General features: G+C 40.2%; 1 protein-coding gene across 1 annotated transcript in view; it reads right to left on the bottom strand.

The window, feature by feature from the left end:
* The window catches only part of RASGRF2 (Ras protein specific guanine nucleotide releasing factor 2), a 215,597-nt gene that overhangs the window by 49,212 nt on the left and 148,345 nt on the right, over positions 1-18,040 (bottom strand). The window contains exon 18 of the mRNA XM_073344380.2: positions 9,390-9,496. Within this exon, the coding sequence (XP_073200481.1) occupies positions 9,390-9,496 (107 nt within the window). The remainder of the gene's footprint in view (positions 1-9,389; positions 9,497-18,040) is intronic.

Genomic DNA, 18,040 nt, shown 5'->3' with positions numbered 1-18,040 from the left:
GAGCCCGACAATCTAGCCAGCTTTCTACCCACCTTATAGTGCATTCATCCAGCCCATACTTCCTTAACTTGCTGACAAGAATACTATGGGAGACCGTGTCAAAGCTTTGCTAAAGTCAAGAAACAATACATCCACTGCTTTCCCTTCATCCACAGAACCAGTAATCTCATCATAAAAGGCGATTAGATTAGTCAGGCATGACCTTCCCTTGGTGAATCCATGCTGGCTGTTCCTGATCACTTTCCTCTCATGCAAGTGCTTCAGGATAGATTCTTTGAGGACCTGCTCCATGATTTTTCCAGGGACTGAGGTGAGGCTGACTGGCCTGTAGTTCCCAGGATCTTCCTTCTTCCCTTTTTTAAAGATTGGCACTACATTAGCCTTTTTCCAGTCATCCGGGACTTCCCCGGTTCGCCACGAGTTTTCAAAGATAATGGCCAGTGGCTCTGCAATCACAGCCGCCAATTCCTTCTGCACTCTCATTCTTCATTGTTTGCCTCTACTTCTTATATGTTGGAAAGTAAATATAGTATCAGCTAATATACAGCTCTCTTTGAACCGATCTTGCGAATGTCTGATTAGAGCTGTGATTTGTTCCATATCATGTATATCATGGGTGATTTCCAGTTAAATCTCAAGTGTAGGGATTTCTTTCATGCATCGTAATATAGTGCTATATTTCTTTGACTGGTGTTAATGTTCTGAACAAGAAAAATTCTTTGGTGTTCCAAAGAGCATAATGAGAGAATAACACCCAAAATATAATGAGGAGTCCTTGTAGCACTCTAGAGACTAATAAATTAATTTGGGCATAAGCTTTCGTAGGCTAGAACCCACTTCATCAGATGCATGGAGTGGAAAATACAGGAGCGGGTATAAATACATGAAAAGATGTGAATTGCCTTACCAAGTGTGAGGTCAGTCTAATGAGACAAATCAAGTAACAGCAGGATGTCAAGGGAGGAAAAAACTTTTGAAGTGATCATGAGAGTGGCCCATTTCAGGCAGTTGACAAGAAGGTATGCGTAACAGTAGGGGAAATTAGTATTGGGGAAATTAGGCCTAATCTGATGGTGTCCAGTTTGCAAACTAATTCCAATTCTGCAGATATAACAGATTTTTATCAATGTGTATGGATTTTTTTCCACTAAATTTAACTGTATACATGATGAAAACATTTGGTTCTGTGGTCATTTGCCCATATCCTCTCTACCAGAGGTTGGGGCTGTTTGATTTAGTTTCATTGGTGATTACTGGAGTATAAAAGAAATGTATGATAACATTGTGGACAGAATTTCAGTGGAAAATAGCTGACGTGGACATTTTTAATCCTATCTGCGTAGCTGCTATTCTCTATTAAAGCTTTAAAAAGAAGGACGCTGGTGTTAAAGTACTGGGCTGAAAGTCGGGAGATCTGGATTCAATGCCTGTCTTTGTTACAGACTACCTGTGAGTCCCTGAGCAAGTCTATTAACATTTATTTGTACTGCAATAGAGCTCAAGGACTCAAACCAGGAACCTATTGTACTATACACTGGGCAGACACGAACCTTCATTTTACACATGGGGAATTGAGATGGAGAGAAGTTAATACTTCCTTTCAATCAAACTTTTTCTGACTTGTCTACCCTGTAAGCTCTTCAGTACACAAACTCTTTCTTTCTATATGTATTGTGACAAAGTTCCTCCTCTACCTTGGTGGGTCTTGCGCTTATTGGCGGATTTGCTTGCCTTAGAGCTTCACAGCAGCCCTTAGTTTGGCCGTTTTCGTGAACCCACAGTCCAGGTCAACTCCTCCTGTGTCTGACCAGGAGTTGAGAGGTTTGGGGGGAACCCGGGCCCACCCTCTACTCTGGGTTGCAGCCCAGGGCCCTGTGGAATGCAGCTGTCTAGAATGCCTCCTGGAACAGCTGTGTGACAGCTACAACGCCCTGGGCTACTTCCCCATGGCCTCCTCCCAACACCTTCTTTAGCCTCACCATAGGACCTTCTTCCTGGTGTCTGATAATGCTTGTACTCCTCAGTCCTCCAACAGTATGCATTCTCACTCTCAGCTCCTGGTGCCTTTTGCTCCCAGCTCCTTACATGCACACTACAAACTGAAGTGAGCTCCTTTTTAAACCCAGGTGCCCTGATTAGCCTGCCTTAATTGAGTCTAACAGCTTCTTGATTGGCTACAGGTGTTCTAATCAGCCTGACTTAATTGTCTCCAGAAGGTTCCTGATTGTTCTGGAACCTTCTCTGTTACCTTACTCAGGGAAAAGGGACCTACTTAACCTGGGGCTAATAGATCTGCGTTCTATTACTCTCCCGTAGCCAGTTGGCCCGACCCTGTCACAGTATGTACAGTACCTAGCACAAGGCTGCTCTGATATTAGTTGGCATGTCTAGATGCTGCCTCGTTAAACATAACATCCATTTTAGTTTTAAATGTACTAACTTACCTATTTCAGCATCATTTATTGCTATATCAAGTTACACAAGTCCTTCTAGCCATCTGTTTGCAGATTATAATTACATCCTCCAAGTTACATGTTGCTTGCTATCAGTTTAAGCAGATGTGTTGTAAATAGGGATAGTTATAAAAAAAAAGAGTTTGTATTTTCTTGAATGACTCCAAGTCTGGGATCCGAAAGAGTTGGTTTAAGTGCCTCATTATATTCTATTCCTATTTCTTTAAGATCACAGAGACACAATTTGGGATGTCAGAAATATTTAACAGGAGAGCAAGATTTTTTTCTTCATTGCTTCCTTACAGTAAAGAGCTCATGTGTTATTCTGGGTCTGTTTGTAGAATTTATAAAGAGCACTGATCACAAGGGGTGGTATGTGTAGTGGTAAATGCCTAATAGCATTTAAAGCAGTAAGTTCTACTGGAATAAGCAAAGGACTGAGAGCCATTTTTTATTCTAATTATGACCCTGCCACTGATTCTATGCATGGCCTTGGGAAAGTCACTTAACCTTTGTGGCGTATTTTCTCCATCTATCCAATGGAAATACTAGTACTTACCTATCATCTTTAATGGGGTGCTTTGTTAATTAAATATATTTTTCTTTTATATGTTGAATCTGTATACTCATTAACTGTCATTTCTTTTTTTCAGAGTAGTCAAAATGCAATACATTATAAATATTGATGTTTAGAATAGTAAGCCATAACATCATCGCACATAACCTCTTAATAAAAAGCAGGGCTGTCAAGTGATTAAAAAAACTAATTGCTATTAATCGCACTCTTAATAATAGAATATCATTTATTTAAATAATTTTGTATATTTTCTACATTTTAAAATATATTTCAATTACAGCACAGAATACAAAGTGTATGGTGCTCACTTTATATTTGTTTTTATCACAAATATTTGCCCTGTAAAAAACCAGAAATAGTATTTTTTCAATTCACCTAATACAAGTACTGTAGTGCAATATCTTTACCATGAAAGTTGAACTTACAAGTGTAGAATTATGCACAAAAAATAACTGCATTCAGAACAATGCTAATCTTTAGAGCCTATCAATCCACTCTGTCCTACTTCTTGTTCAGCCAATCGCTCAGACAAACAAGTTTGTTTACATTTGCAGGAGATAATGCTGCCCGCTTCTTGTTTACAATGTCACCTGAAAGTGAGAACAAGTGTTTGCATGACATTATTGTAGCTGGTATTGCAAGATATTATGTGCCAGATGCATGAAAGATTCATATGTCCCTTCATACTTCAACCACTGTTCCAGAGGACATGCGTCCATGCTGATAACGGGTTCTGCTCAATAACCATCCAAAGCAGTGTGGACCGATACATGTTCATTTTCATCATCTGAGTCAGATGCCACCAGAAGAAAGGTTGACTTTCTTTTTTTGGTGGTTTGGGTTCTGTAGTTTCCACATCTGAGTGTTGCTCATATAAGACTTGTAAAGCCTGCTCTACCCCTCATCCCTCTCAGATTTTGGAAGGCATTTCAGATTCTAAAACCTTGGGTCGAGTGATGCAGCTATCTTTAGAAATCTCACATTGGAACCTTCTTTGTGTTTTGTCAAATCTGTAGGGTGACCAGATAGCAAGTGTGAAAAATCAGGACAGGAGGTAGAGGGTAATAGGAGCCCATATAAAAAAGAAGTCCCAGATATCCCGATTTTATAGGGACAGTCCTGATATCTGGTCACCCTACAAATCTGCAGTGAACGTGTTCTTAAAATGAAGAACATGTGCTGGGTCGTCATCATCATCTGAGACTGCTATAACATGAACTATATGGCAGAATGCAGGTGAAACAGAGCAGGAGACATACAATTCTCCCCCAAGGAGTTCAGTCACAAATGAAAGTAATGCATTATTTTTTAAATGAGCATCATCAGCATGGACACATGTCCTCTGGAATGGTGGCCAAAGCATGAAGGGGCATATGAATGTTTAACATAACTGGCACGTAAATACCTTGCAGTGCCAGCTACAAAAGTGCCATGCAAATGTCTGTTCTCACTTTCAGGTGACATTGTAAATAAGAAGCGGGCAGCATTATCTCCTGTAAATGCAAACAAACTTGCACTCAAAAACAAAACAAGCTACATTTGTAAGTTGCACTTACACAATAAAGCTATTGCATGACAGTACTTCTACGAGGTGAACTGAAAAATACTATTTCTTTTGTTTGCCATTTTTACAGTGCAAATATTTGTAATAAAAAGGTAATATAAAGTTAGCACTGTACACGTTGCATACTGTGTTGTAATTGAAATCAATATATTTAAAAATTTAGAAAAAACATCCAAAAATGTAATACATTTCAATTGGTATTCTATTGTTTAACGGTGCGATTAAGCACGATTGCTTTTTTTTTTTAGGGCTGTCAATTAATCAGTTAACTCACATGATTAACTCAAAAAAATTAATCTTTGCTATTTTAATGAAGGGCAGAGATTTTGAACAATGTGCATGTGAGGTAAATAGTCTCTTTTTAGCAATCTCTGATTATATATTTGTTAAAGAGCTGTTAAACTAAATGAGACAAACCCTTATTACTATGGGCTTATTACTAAGTTGATGAAGTTTGTGGTGTAATATTGGCTCAAGGCTGAAAGTCAGCCTAAACACTTACTTCAGAAGTTGGTTTTATTTTTAAAAAACAAATGTAGCTTAGGTTAAAGAGCAAAGAAAGTGTTCAAGGGGTTGACAGTCTTTGCTCAGAGGGTATGTCTACACAGGGATAAAAGACCAATGGCATGGCCACGGCTGGCACAGATCAGCTGACTCGGATTCACGGGCTTGGGCTGCAAAGCTAAAAATTGCAGGATCCTAGAGCTCGGGCTCCATCCCAAGCCTGAACATCTACATAGCAATTTCAGCTCTGGAGGCTGAGCTCCATGAGCCCGGGTCAGCTGACCTGGACCAGCCCCAGGATTTGTATCCCTGTGTAGACATAAGGCTGTCTATGTGCCTTAGTGACTGTCTATGCTCTTGAACTGTAGGATAAAGATTTCACTGATTCTGCTACACTGGTAGGAATGCTAGTGTAGGTTCTGACACCTTTCATCATTTTTACCGCCATGCTTTTAATTAACATAATGGTGAGATTGCTGGAACCTGGTCTACAGTAGGGATCCAATTGGTGCTACTTGCTAAAAAGCTAGTAGCACCAGTTTAAGGTTCTCTGGGGCAGGGAAACTCCATTATATCCTTGTTCATGGGACTGGGGCCCCTCGGTGCTACCATGATACACAGTAGTAATAATAATAGACTCTTAAAATTCCTTATAGTCCCGGCCATTTAGACCTCAAATGGTCTAACAAGTAACCAATGAGAATTTGGTGCATCCACTAGCATGGCCAAACTATCAAGTTTGTTTCCAAAAATTCTAACTGCTTGTGATACACAGAAAGATTTTATTTTATCTGCCGCCCCCACACACTCGCACACTGTTTTGAGGGCTGGCCAGGGGAAGGAGAAGGAGCTGTTGAAGGATTAGAATATATTTACTTACAAATAAAATTCAGAAAATGCGATAAAACCTATATACAAATAAAAACACAAAGTGGTAGAGAATGATAGGTGGGGCTGATAGCACCACCTGTAATTGCGGTTGCCCAACATTTCCCATTCTAAGATCTTTTTCAGTTGCTTATAACTTTACCAAACTATTTGGGCTGAAATTTTCCATGCTGATATTTGATACATCTGTTAATTATTATTATTGTTACCATTTATTTATATTATAGTAGCACTGATCCTGCCTGAGGCCTTTTGTGCTAGGTGCTGTACAAACATATAGGCAGAGATGGTCCCTGTCCCTGAAGAGTTTATAATCTAAAGACAAATTGCAACATGTGAATGTAACAAACAATAGGAGGCAATGGGGAAAGGAGGACAAAGGTAACAATAATAAAGTAATGTTTACATAAACGAATAATGTGCACAACTTGATGGCTCTGAATCATTTTACCTTGTTTGAATCAAACCACAACACTCAGTACGCCCTTAACATTTGTCCCCGGCTCCTCCAGAAAAGTGTGTCTCTGGACTGTTTTTTTTTAAATCTTTATGTTGTTTGTTTTACCCCTTCTACTTAGGACTAGTTCTTTCTAAAATACGTAAAGTACCCCCTCAATTCGCTCAGACAATGAGCCCCCTTTTTCTACATAATCCCTCCCACTCTTCTTGGGGTGCCCAGTGTCTGGTCTGGGAGGCTCTGGATGCGGTCCTGGTTCAGTGATGGACCCTTGCTGGTGCAGGACAACATGAAGTTCAATGCTCAATTAGTATACACAGTTCCCAGTTTTGATGTCACTTTGATACAGGGCTTGCCCATCACCTAATCCTCTGTTCAGTCACCATACTTTCCCACCCCCTCTACCACCAACAACCTATCACCCAAACAGCAACACAGTCTCAACTTGGAGTTCCATACTCTCATGAGGTCCCTGAAGCTCCGTGACATCCTGATGTTGTTGGGGGCATATGCAAGGAGTGCACAGAAAACAGCTTGAATTGACTCAGCTCCATCCCTGGTGCTGCTAGCAGTGGCTCTCTAAACAAGTTAGGTTTTTTGTTTTGTTTTCTCTGACAAATGCTATGCTCACTTTGCTAGCCAGCACAGTGGAACTTTGCCCCCAGAAGTCTCTGGATCTTTGAATCTGAAGCTAAAACATGAAATCAGACAGGGCATGTGAACATTTAGCTATTTTGAAAAACTTTCCTTTAAAACAGTTGAAATAAATATTTAGTGGAACAAATAAAAGCTGGCAGTGTGTACATAAAGCAGAATTTTAATAGGGAATGTTTAGAATTGTATTCACTCTTGGTCAGCAGTGGGGATTATAGAGTATCCTTTTCAGGTAAAGATTATGGAGACAGCCATACGTGGGGTTGCAACCAATTATAAGCCTTCTTTTAACCCCCTGACTCCCCATATGTTTGTCAGGAAAAAGATTTTTCACTTCAAATTGCTTGTGATTACTACAAGGGAGTTTCACAGTATGAGTTGTTCAGTTTAATGAGGGGAGGAAGGATGGAGATTAGTAAGGACTGTCAATAACAGTGTGTATTTTGTTCAAAATCCCAAGTTCTTCAGGGCATGAAAGAGAGAGGTCAGACCAAAGGTGGCATAGGACTCTGCTGAGCTTAGGGTGGCCTGTTTCCCCTTTTCCCCCAGTGCCTTGCAGAATCATAGAAGGTTAGGGTTGGAAGGGACTTCAAGGAGGTCATCTAGTCCAACCCCCTGCTTGAAGCAGGACCAATCCCCAATTTTTGCCCCAGATCCCTAAATGGCCCCCTCAAGGATTGAACTCACAGCCCTGGGTTTAGCAGGCCAATGCTCAAATCACTGTGCTATCCCTCCCCCAAAATCTAGGAGCTCCACAGAGTCCCTTGCCTTCAAGGCTGCCTGAATCCTTCCATCAGCTCCCTTCTTTCTAACGCCAACACCAACTTTTCCATCTATGCATTGTTTTTAAATGATATGTTCTCTATCAATCTTAGACTTTAAATTAAACCTTTTGCCTGGGAAAAAAAGAAATGGATTTTGACAGAGGAGACTGCTGTGGTCAGTTGTGCAATAAAATAAACTGCAGAGTAAATGTTCTTAATCCATACAGACAAAATAGTCCATAGTAATCACGGACTATACTGTGCCATTTGGGACTTTTAAAAATGCTTCATGCATTTCCATAGAGATCCCCCCTCTCTCTCTCATTTAACTATTTGTTTTTTTTAAATTGAATGATGGCTGGGGTTTTGCTGCATATCTTGTAAAGCCCTCCAACATTTGTTTCATGTGCCCATAGAATATTTAAAAGGGACTGTTGGGAATGGCCACATCCGCCCTAATTGAATTGGCCTCATTAGCACTGACCCCACACTTGGTAAGGAAACTCCCATCTTTTCATGTGCTGTATATTTATACCTGTTTACTGTATTTTTCACTCCATGCATCTTTATGCCCAAATAAATTTGTTAGTGTCTAAGGTGCCACAAGGACTCCTCACTGTTTTTGGTGCTATGTATGAAATTCTGTTAATCAGGTTGTTTTTTCATTTAGCACAGTTTGCGTTGTGCAGGAATCTGTCTGTGCATATTGCAGGATCGGGGTGCACCTCTGCAACTATTCGATACACAAACACATGACTATGTTCATGAACAAATAGTTTCAGTACCTTCAATAAGTGTATTTGAACCAGAACTGTTTACTATATGAGCACTGACTATCTAAAAGATAAAACCAGCCTTGTTCATTATTAAGACATTGTCTGAAGTAAATAAAACAGATGAGACACTTCAGGATGTGGGGGGCAGGAAACTAACAATACACACTTTATACAACATTGCATGACTGGATTAGAGTATTATGGGGATTTATCTGTCTTCCTCTGAAGCATCAGGTGCTGTAAAGCACCAGACACTGTCAGGCAAGATATCAGACTAAATGGAATAATGGATATGGTAAGGCCTATGTTTCTAAAATAAACTTATAGTTTTAATTATTATTGTAAAGATAGCTGTTATATAGATTTCTTCTAGGGCTTTTCCCTTGTCTGTTTCAACATGCTTTATTATAGTAAAGCAGCCTTGCAAAATTGTACAAGGTGAATAATTTTGTACCTGAACTGGTAAGTTATCAGAACAGCTTTCCAAAATGGTATGAAGGATTCTTCATTTATGCAATAATTTATTTCAATAAATTAGATGTCTATATTATCTTTATGGCACTATCTTCTCATGCCGTTTGACTTCAGATTTGACCATTATTACACAGCAGCACTACTCAGGAACGTTTTATAGCCAGAATTGAAGAATTCTATGACTGGGCTGAAGAAAAGATCGTGACCCTTTCCATTTGCAAGTCACAGAAAGAGAGTACATGGTAGAATTCAGCTGTAAAAGTGGAACTGAAAAATACCTGAGAATGTTTGGAGACCCAGTGACGCAGGACATTCAGGACACGATTAGTGGCTGCTCTGCGTATTATGAACTCTTTGTCACACATTCGTTCAGAGTTGTTAAATCCTGTAGGAAAAAATTACCATGATGACACCAAATGCACAAGTAGCTAAAACAAACCCTTAAAATACATTAATAGTGCTGGTAAAGTGAAACCACAACAGATATTTCTGTGTAATGAAAGAAAAGGAGCAGATGCAGAATACGTCAAATATCATTTGGGCTACAGAAATACTGCAGGATTCACATGAGCGAATTCCTCCCTACTATAGCTAAATAGTTTCCTACTGTGCTTAGCTTTCAGTAATAAGCTGAGAGATGGTTGTCTGCCTTAATCCCCTAAAAAGACAAGAAATGGTGGGTGGGGAGGAGACAGCGAGCATGTATGACATGGGACAAAGAAAATCAGACAGGAAGATTGTGGAAGAACGATGAATATGGTTTAGAAAATGGAAGTGAGGAACAAATAGGGGAATAAAATGACAAAAATGTAGAGGAGAAAAGTTTGCAGAAGAAATGTCCTTTCATAAAAGCATGACAGTACTGTTCAGGCTATATCAGCCAATAAAGAAAGCCCTCCATGGCATTCTTTAAAAATTGGTGTGATTAGGAAGTGGGAAGGGGAGTAAGAGGAGATATGTTTGCACATTAAGTTTCACTTCCTTGATTTCCAAGTTAGTCTGTCAACTGTATCATGTCCCAACAGCTGTTGTGAAGATGTCCGTTTCCTACTCTATTTTCTTAATATAAATTTTCAGCAACATACTAGAAAATGACTGCCTTAGATTTCCTCCACAATTTCTTTCTGCAGTTCTTTAGTAGCCCTGATTATAATATACTATGTATGCTAATGAACAGAACATTTTTATGTTTCAAGTACTTGAATTAGAAAGTATTCAATGATTTGAAGGTATATTTAGGAAGTTCACATTATCCATTCTAATTGTAACTAAGTTTGTTACGTTCAGTCTTTGATTGTACTGCTTTTGATGTCCCTCACAACAGAGTCCTGGTGCTTGATGCTTTCTCCTGTATAACTAGCACTTTGAATAGATTTTTTTTAATTAAATAAAAACAGCTGCTAAAGCCTCTTATGCTGTTACAAATGAAAGGACAGATTAAAACTTGTGTACTTTGTGAGAAGGACTGAATGTATGTTGAGAGAATGCTTCCAACTGTTTTGTTCTGCTTTTGTTTTCTTTTAAAGGCAAACCAAAACTTGTTATATTTCTAGAAAAGTGCACTGAAAAAGAAAGAAAAGAAGTACTTGTGGTACCTTATAGACTAACATTTATTTGAGCATAAGCTTCCATGAGCTACTGCTCACTTCATCAGATGCATTCAGTGGAAGATACGGTGGGGAGATTTATATACATAGAGAATATGAAACAGTGGGTGTTACCATACACACTGTAATCAGAGTGATCACTTAAGGTGAGCTATTACCAGCAGGAGAGCAAGGGAGAGAACCTTTTGTAGGGATAATCAAGGTGGGCCATTTCCAGCAGTTGACAAGAACATCTGAGGAATAGGGGGGGGGAGGGAGGGGAGAGAAAATAAGCATGGGAGAAATAGTTTTACTTTGTGTAATGACCCATCCATTCCCAGTCTTTATTCAAGCCTAAGTTAATCGTATCCAGTTGCAAATTAATTCCAATTCAGCAGTCTCTCGTTGGAGTCTGTTTCTGAAGTTTTTTTGTTGAAGAATTGCAACTTTTAGCTCTGTAATCGAGTGACCAAAGAGATTGAAGTGTTCTCTGACTGGTTTTTGAATGTTATAATTCTTGACATCTGATTTGTGTCCATTTATTCTTTTACGTAGAGACTGTCCAGTTTGACCAATGTACATGGCAGAGGGGCATTGCTGGCACATGATGGCATATACCACATTGGTAGATGTGCAGGTGAACGAGCCTCTGATAGTGTGGCTGATGTGATTAGGCCCTATGATGGTGTCCCCTGAATAGATATGTGGGCACAGTTGGCAATGGGCTTTGTTGCAAGGATAGGTTCCTGGGTTAGTGGTTCTGTTGTGTGGTGTGTGGTTGCTGGTGAGTATTTGCTTCAGGTTGGGGGGCTGTCTGTAAGCAAGGACTGGCCTGTCTCCCAAGATCTGTGAGAGTGATGGGTCATCCTTCAGGATAGGTTGTAGATCTTTCAACTAGGTCCTGTATTTTATACTAAAGATTAGACTTCAAACCCAAATTTGTTTTACTGGGGATATGCATTTCAGGCAGGTTCTTTGTATTGGGGCATATTATACTGTGGCTAGCATTTAAAATGCGACATCAAAGGAAATTTCATATTAAAACATTTTCAAGGGTTTTAATTGCCCATAAACAGCACAGCAAACAAAATCTCAGTGGCTTTAGCCAACAAAGGGTAACCTAGGTAACATTTCTCTGCTAAATGTCTTTTCCTTTCACAGTTAACCTCTTGAAGAAGCAATTAGGCTTACATATTATAAATTGTAGCACTAAAAGTCACAATGAAAATTAAACCTATAGAGACTATTTCAAAAGTAATGCTAAGGGGAATAGTAATCCCATTTCAGGGGAGCTGGAAGGGAAAACAAGAGGAAACCTACAGAGACTACTTCTACTTTTCTGCAAAAGAATAGGGGGGAGAGAAAAAACCTTCAAAGATCTTTCCTCTTGTGCAAACTCCACTGCTCTCTCCTCCCTCACACAAATGTTTTCATCAAATTTTAAAGTAATTAGTTTATTGCACAGACTAGGAGTAAAATTCCCTCCGATCCACACATGGCAGTACAGTAGAACCTCAGAGTTATGAGCACCTTGGGACTGGAGGATGGTAACTCTGAACAAAATGTTATGGTTGTTCTTTCAAAAGTTTAAAACTGAACATTGACTTAATACAGCTTTTAAACTTTACAATGCAGAAGAAAAATGCTGTTCTCTATTTTTTTTTTAGTAGTTTACACTCAACAGTACTGTACCATATTTGCAGGGTGGGGTTTTTTTGGTTTGTTTGGTCTCTGCTGCTTCCTGATTGTGTACTTCTGGTTCCAAATGAAGTATGTGGTGAACTGGTCAGTTCATAACTCTGGTGTTCATAACTCTGAGGTTCTATTGTACTTTCAGGGCTGGCCTTACCACGTGGTGAACTGAGGCGGCCGCCTCAGGTGCCAGACTGTGGAGGGGGGGGGGGGGCGCCACTAGGACCCAGAGAGTAGAAAATTGTGTCTGCTGCTGGTGCATATGTATTCTCTCTGTTCTAGATGTACAGAGATGGTTGAGTGCTATGCTGGAGGAAGGAGGGCACAAGAGACGTAACAGGCAGGCAGAAAAGGTGAGGGAATAACAAAGCAGCAGGAGCTGCAGGGAGAGAGAGGAGGCAGAGCCTCTTACGTACCTTTCTAGCACCCCCAGGAGCCTGGACTGATTAATACCAGCTTCTCAGGGAGCTTCCTGCTGCTTCCTTGAACCCACTTGAGGGGAACAGGCAGTCAACTGAAGTAGTAGGAGCCAGTTAGGCCCTTAAGATGCCGATATCATCCCTCACTCAGGCCCTGCTACCAGCCTGCTTATTTGTCCCCTTCAGCTGAGTGCTGAGAGCCACGATAGCTGGCACAGAACAGCAGTCATGAGTGAAAGAACAAAATGCCCCTCTGAGGCAGCATTCAGGAAAAAGAAAGCTTTTCTATTTAAGCAGGAAGAAACTCTCCTGAGATACATAGACACAAATGTTCACGGTGAGCCTTCCGGCCCCAGTGAGGATGTGAATGGTGAGGAGATGCCTGATCTTCCAGCTAGTCAGAGTGCAGGTGACCTGGCAGCTACTGCAGCATCCATATCTCCATCTCAAATGGATGTAACCATGCATATTCCTGAAGAAAAATGTAGATCAGAGAAGAGTGTGGTGGAGGCGCAAGAAACAGCTGCTGCTGAGTTTAGTTCCTTAAGTCTAGATGATCCAGGACTGTGGACTCACTTTACCAGTAGTCTCAGGGACTTCCTTGTACTGCATGGGCCACAGCAAGTGAAAAGCTTCATGTTTCCCAAAGACAATGAAAATAGAAGTTTCCATCCAACACATTACTGGCATGAAATCCCCAATGGTGACAAAGTGAAGAGGCCATGGCTTATGTACTCGAAAACCCAGAATGCTGCATACTGTTTTTGTTGCAAACTCTTCCAGTCTACTGTTCCAGCCACATTGGGTTCCACAGGAACAAAGGACTGGAAAAATCTGGCTAGAAATCTGGTATGCCATGAGAAGGCAGCAAATCACCAGAAAGCATTCCATAGGTGGAATGAGATGAGACTAAGGTTAAAGGCCACCATAGATGATCAGCATCAAGAGAAGATTGCATCAGAGTGTCTTTACTGGCAAAATGTTCTGACAAGGCTCACTGCCATTGTGAGAATGCTTGCTACTCAAAACCTAGCACTGTGTGGCACTTCAGATCAGCTGTATGTGCCAAACAATGGAAACTTCCTTAAAATTGTGGAGCTGATGGCTGAGTTCGATGCTATACTCCAGGAGCATCTAAGAGTCACCACCCAAGAAATGTACACACACCACTACCTTAGAAAAAAAATTCAAAATGTCTGGTGTCACCTTAAAGACGAACAGATTTAGGCATAAGCTTTTGTGGGTAAAAAAAAAAACACAACTTCAGATGCATGAAGTGGTTTTTTACCCATGAAAGCTTATGCCCAAATAAATCTGTTCGTCTTTAAGGTGACACCGGACTCCTTGTTGTTTTTGTGGATACAGACTAACACTGTTACCCCCGATACATGATCTAAGTCGTCTTAGACCACATCTGATGTTTCACTGTATTGTTATGTAGTCTACTTTGGTGTGCCCTAAGTTAGCAAAGAAAAAACTGAAACTCCATGTACTCAATTCTGCCTTTTGTTTTAAAAAGCAAATAAATGGAACAGCCGGGTTTCTTTCTTTGAATATGTTCCATTTATACATTACTGCTCTTCTTGCAAACACCCATGCATTACCCACAGTCTTAAAATTTAATATGCAGATTGACAAACAAGATTTTAGAGATCATTTTCTTGCAGACACACTAGTGATCTGATTTTCAGAAATGCTGAATATTCCACAGCTCCATTAAAGTAACTGGGAGCCGTGAGATGATCAGCACCTTTGAAATCAGGCCATAAAGCCACATACTAAAGTCACATCACAACTTAGATACAAACTCTAAATCTGATGTATACAAGTCATGTGCAAAAACTTACCAATGGTCTTTGATAACTAAGGGTATGTCTACACTGCAATTAAACATCCACAGCAGGCCTATGCCAGCCGACTCAGGCTCGTGGGACTTGGGCTAAGGGGCTCTTTAATTGCAATGTAGATGTTCAGGCTTGACTTGGAGCCTGGGCTCTAAGACCCTGTGAGAGTCCCAGAGCTTCAACTGCAGCATGAGCCACAGTCTACACTGCAATTAAACAACCCCTTAGCCCAAGCCCAAGCCAGCTGGCCCTGGCCAGCTGCCAGTTTTTAATTGCATTGTACACATAAAAACATAAGAATGACCATACTGGGTCAGACCAAAGGTCCATCTAGCCCAGTATTCTGTCTTCTGACAGTGCCAGGTGCCCCAGAGGGAATGAACAGAACAGGTAATCAAGTGATTCATCCCGTTGCCCATTCCCTGCTTCTGGCAATTAAAAAGGCTAGGGACACTGTCCCTGCACATCCTGGCTAATAGCCATTGATGGACATACCCTAAGTAACTTTACCTAAATACTTACAGTACTCAAATGTGTCATTTATCCCTGTGGCAGAAGGTGACCCTTTCTTTGGCCTGTAGGTCAGAATATCATTGTTCTTTCTCTGCATTAATTTACTTTACCACCTCTGTAAGATCATTCACTTCATGACCACAGCTGCTCTCAGAACCCATGCATGCTGTGTAGATAAGAGACCCAAATGTACAGATAAATATCCTAAAATTGTGATTTAAACCTGTGGTCTGCAGACCCCAGCAGGGCTGCAGACTATGTCTCAGATTTCCAAGAGGGTCTGCACCTCCATTTGAAATTTTTTAGGGGTCCACAAATGAAAAAAGGTTGAAAACTACTGTCCTAAAATGTAGTTCTAGACCAATGTTTGATTGCTAAAACCCAAAATCATTTTAATTCTATTGTCAACTTTAAAACAGATGTTAAATCTACAGATATTGCCAAAATTCATGCAGCAGAATACCCTTATCTTTACCAATGTGTATCCACAGAAAGAGCTTTAATGTTGGACACCAAAGACTGCCTAATACATTCTCAATAAATTATTTTTGTTGAATTAAACATAAACCTATAGAAGCAGATTTTGTGTAATACAGTTTACTACTGTGGGGCCTTTAAAGGACTTGCTCTCTTTATCCCAAGTTTTAGTAAGGTCTTCAAGATTCAGAGTCATTTTTTGTCAAAAAAGCGTATATGGATGACATGGGTCTGGGGAGTTTGTGGAGCTTCTCTATTACACCAGCTACTTCAAAGGAGTCAGGCAGTCCCAGGGCATCTGAGCTCAAGTGATAGGTCAATAAATGATTCCGCAGATACATGTTGCTGTATCTCTGTGACCAGAAGTTAGAGATGTAGCACCTAGAAAGCAACTATATACCTCCATCACCAAACACATAATATGCCTCTCTATCCATTCTCTCGAAGGGAAGCCAAACTGTAAATTAGAATTACCCCATATAGGGGCTTTTGTATGGTGTCAGAGTTGAAAATGTAAAAGATTAGCCAAAATCCTCTCCTGGTGTCCCCTACAGAGGGTACTCTTTCTCTGTAGGCTAACATGAGGATCTTAAGAGCACCATTAATTCTTTCAATTCCCACACATAAGAGCTTGTTATTCTTATGTGCTGGAACCAGTGAGGGGCTTGGGATGTGAGCATGACAGAAGTAAAATAGTTCTGGGTTTCTGAAACCATCCCCATCACTGGGGAGATGAAACATCATTTATTATATGGGGCCCAGGCCAATGTCCCAAGTTAAGGTTTTGACAATCTTATTAAACATTTTAAAATAAGATGGTGACAGGTATCCCACTCAATCTACAAACATTTAGGTAAGTAATCTTAACTGTGTTAATTCCGCCCTCCCCCAAGACTCAGAGAGACCACTTACCACTGACTGGTGTCTTCTGCTAGTGGCAAGAGGGCAAGTTCTAAATTCATTTTTATAAGTTTCCTAAAATTCCTTGATAATTTGGGCCTGATAGCAACTGCAAGGAGGATTCAATAGCAGCCATTGCTGTTTGGAAGAAGGTTACTATAGTTTTAATTGGGAGGGTGCCTATATCTATATTTGCCTTCACTGGCAGACATCTTTCCTGGAGGTGGGCAGGTCTCTCCTCTCCTGGATTTGCAGATCAGAGAGGTGCTTGCCCTTGCTGCTGATCCCCCAGCTAGCATCAGCAGAGTTTAAGGTGTGTGTGTTTTTTGGCTAGTAGACTGCACTGGAGTACTCAGGAGCTCACTCTGCATTTTCCACAGTCCCCTGGTGACTGGCCAAGTAATTTAATCTCATTTCCCCCAACTGTAAAACAAAATTGACAATACTTACCTATCTCATGGGAGTGTTTTGCTTAGTGTTTTTGCATTTTATAGATTTGATATATATGGATGGTAGCTAAACGTTATGATTATTATAATCATATATTATTAATATATATATATATATTATATATATATAATATTATATATAATCATATAATTATTATAAAATGCAGACACATCACAAGGACATGGATGAATAGAGTCAACTCAAAATCTGAACTCTTAACAATTGTTAGTGCTCTCAATACACTGCATATCTTTTAAATATTTTTATATACACCATCTCACCTCTAAAAAAACCAGCTATTATTTTCCTGAGATCCATCAATTTATTCACCAGCATTTTTAAAGCATCCATCACCGTATGGTAGTATTTAGATACATACTACCTGGGCAATACAAAAATTAATTTCTTCTTTCTGGTCACCTCATGTGTGTTTATCTATGGGAGGAAGTGATCTAGCCCCATGGCTTTAGGCTATGGGCCCAAGTCAACCATGTACTGAACATCTACTATGGGTGCTGAAGGCTCCCAGTTCCCCCAATGGCTTCAGTGGGAGTTGCAGGTGTACAGCACCTCACAGGAGGCACTCACTACTCCACAGGGTCATATCCTGCACCATCAGCAGTAGTAAAGTTACAAAACACCATGAAAAATTAGTTCTAAGTACTACTTTAAGAGAAAATAAACCTATCAAATCTTCATTTGTAAGATTTACACACTACATATAAATGCTAAATATACCAACTTTGCTGCTTAATAGATGATTAATTAGTTTTTGGGTTGCTGCCTGTCAAATATAAAGAGAAGCGACCACCTTTCTGTATACAGTGCTATAAAATCCCTCCTGGCCAGAGGCAAAATCCTTTCACCTGTAAAGCTAAGGTAACCCTGCTGGCACCTGATCCAAAATGGCCAACAAGGGGACAAGATTCTTTCAAATCTTGGGGGGGGTTGTGTAAAACAAAGGGTTTGTCTGTCTGTGTGATGCTTTTGCCGGGAACAGATCAGGAATGCAGCCTTACAATTCCTGTAAAGTTAGAAGTAACCTAGC

This window comes from Lepidochelys kempii, chromosome 5, assembly GCF_965140285.1.
Source record: "Lepidochelys kempii isolate rLepKem1 chromosome 5, rLepKem1.hap1, whole genome shotgun sequence".
NCBI classification, from domain to species: Eukaryota; Metazoa; Chordata; order Testudines; family Cheloniidae; genus Lepidochelys; species Lepidochelys kempii.
Note: the sequence above shows the minus strand (reverse complement) of the source record. Positions and strands in the feature narration are given on the sequence as shown.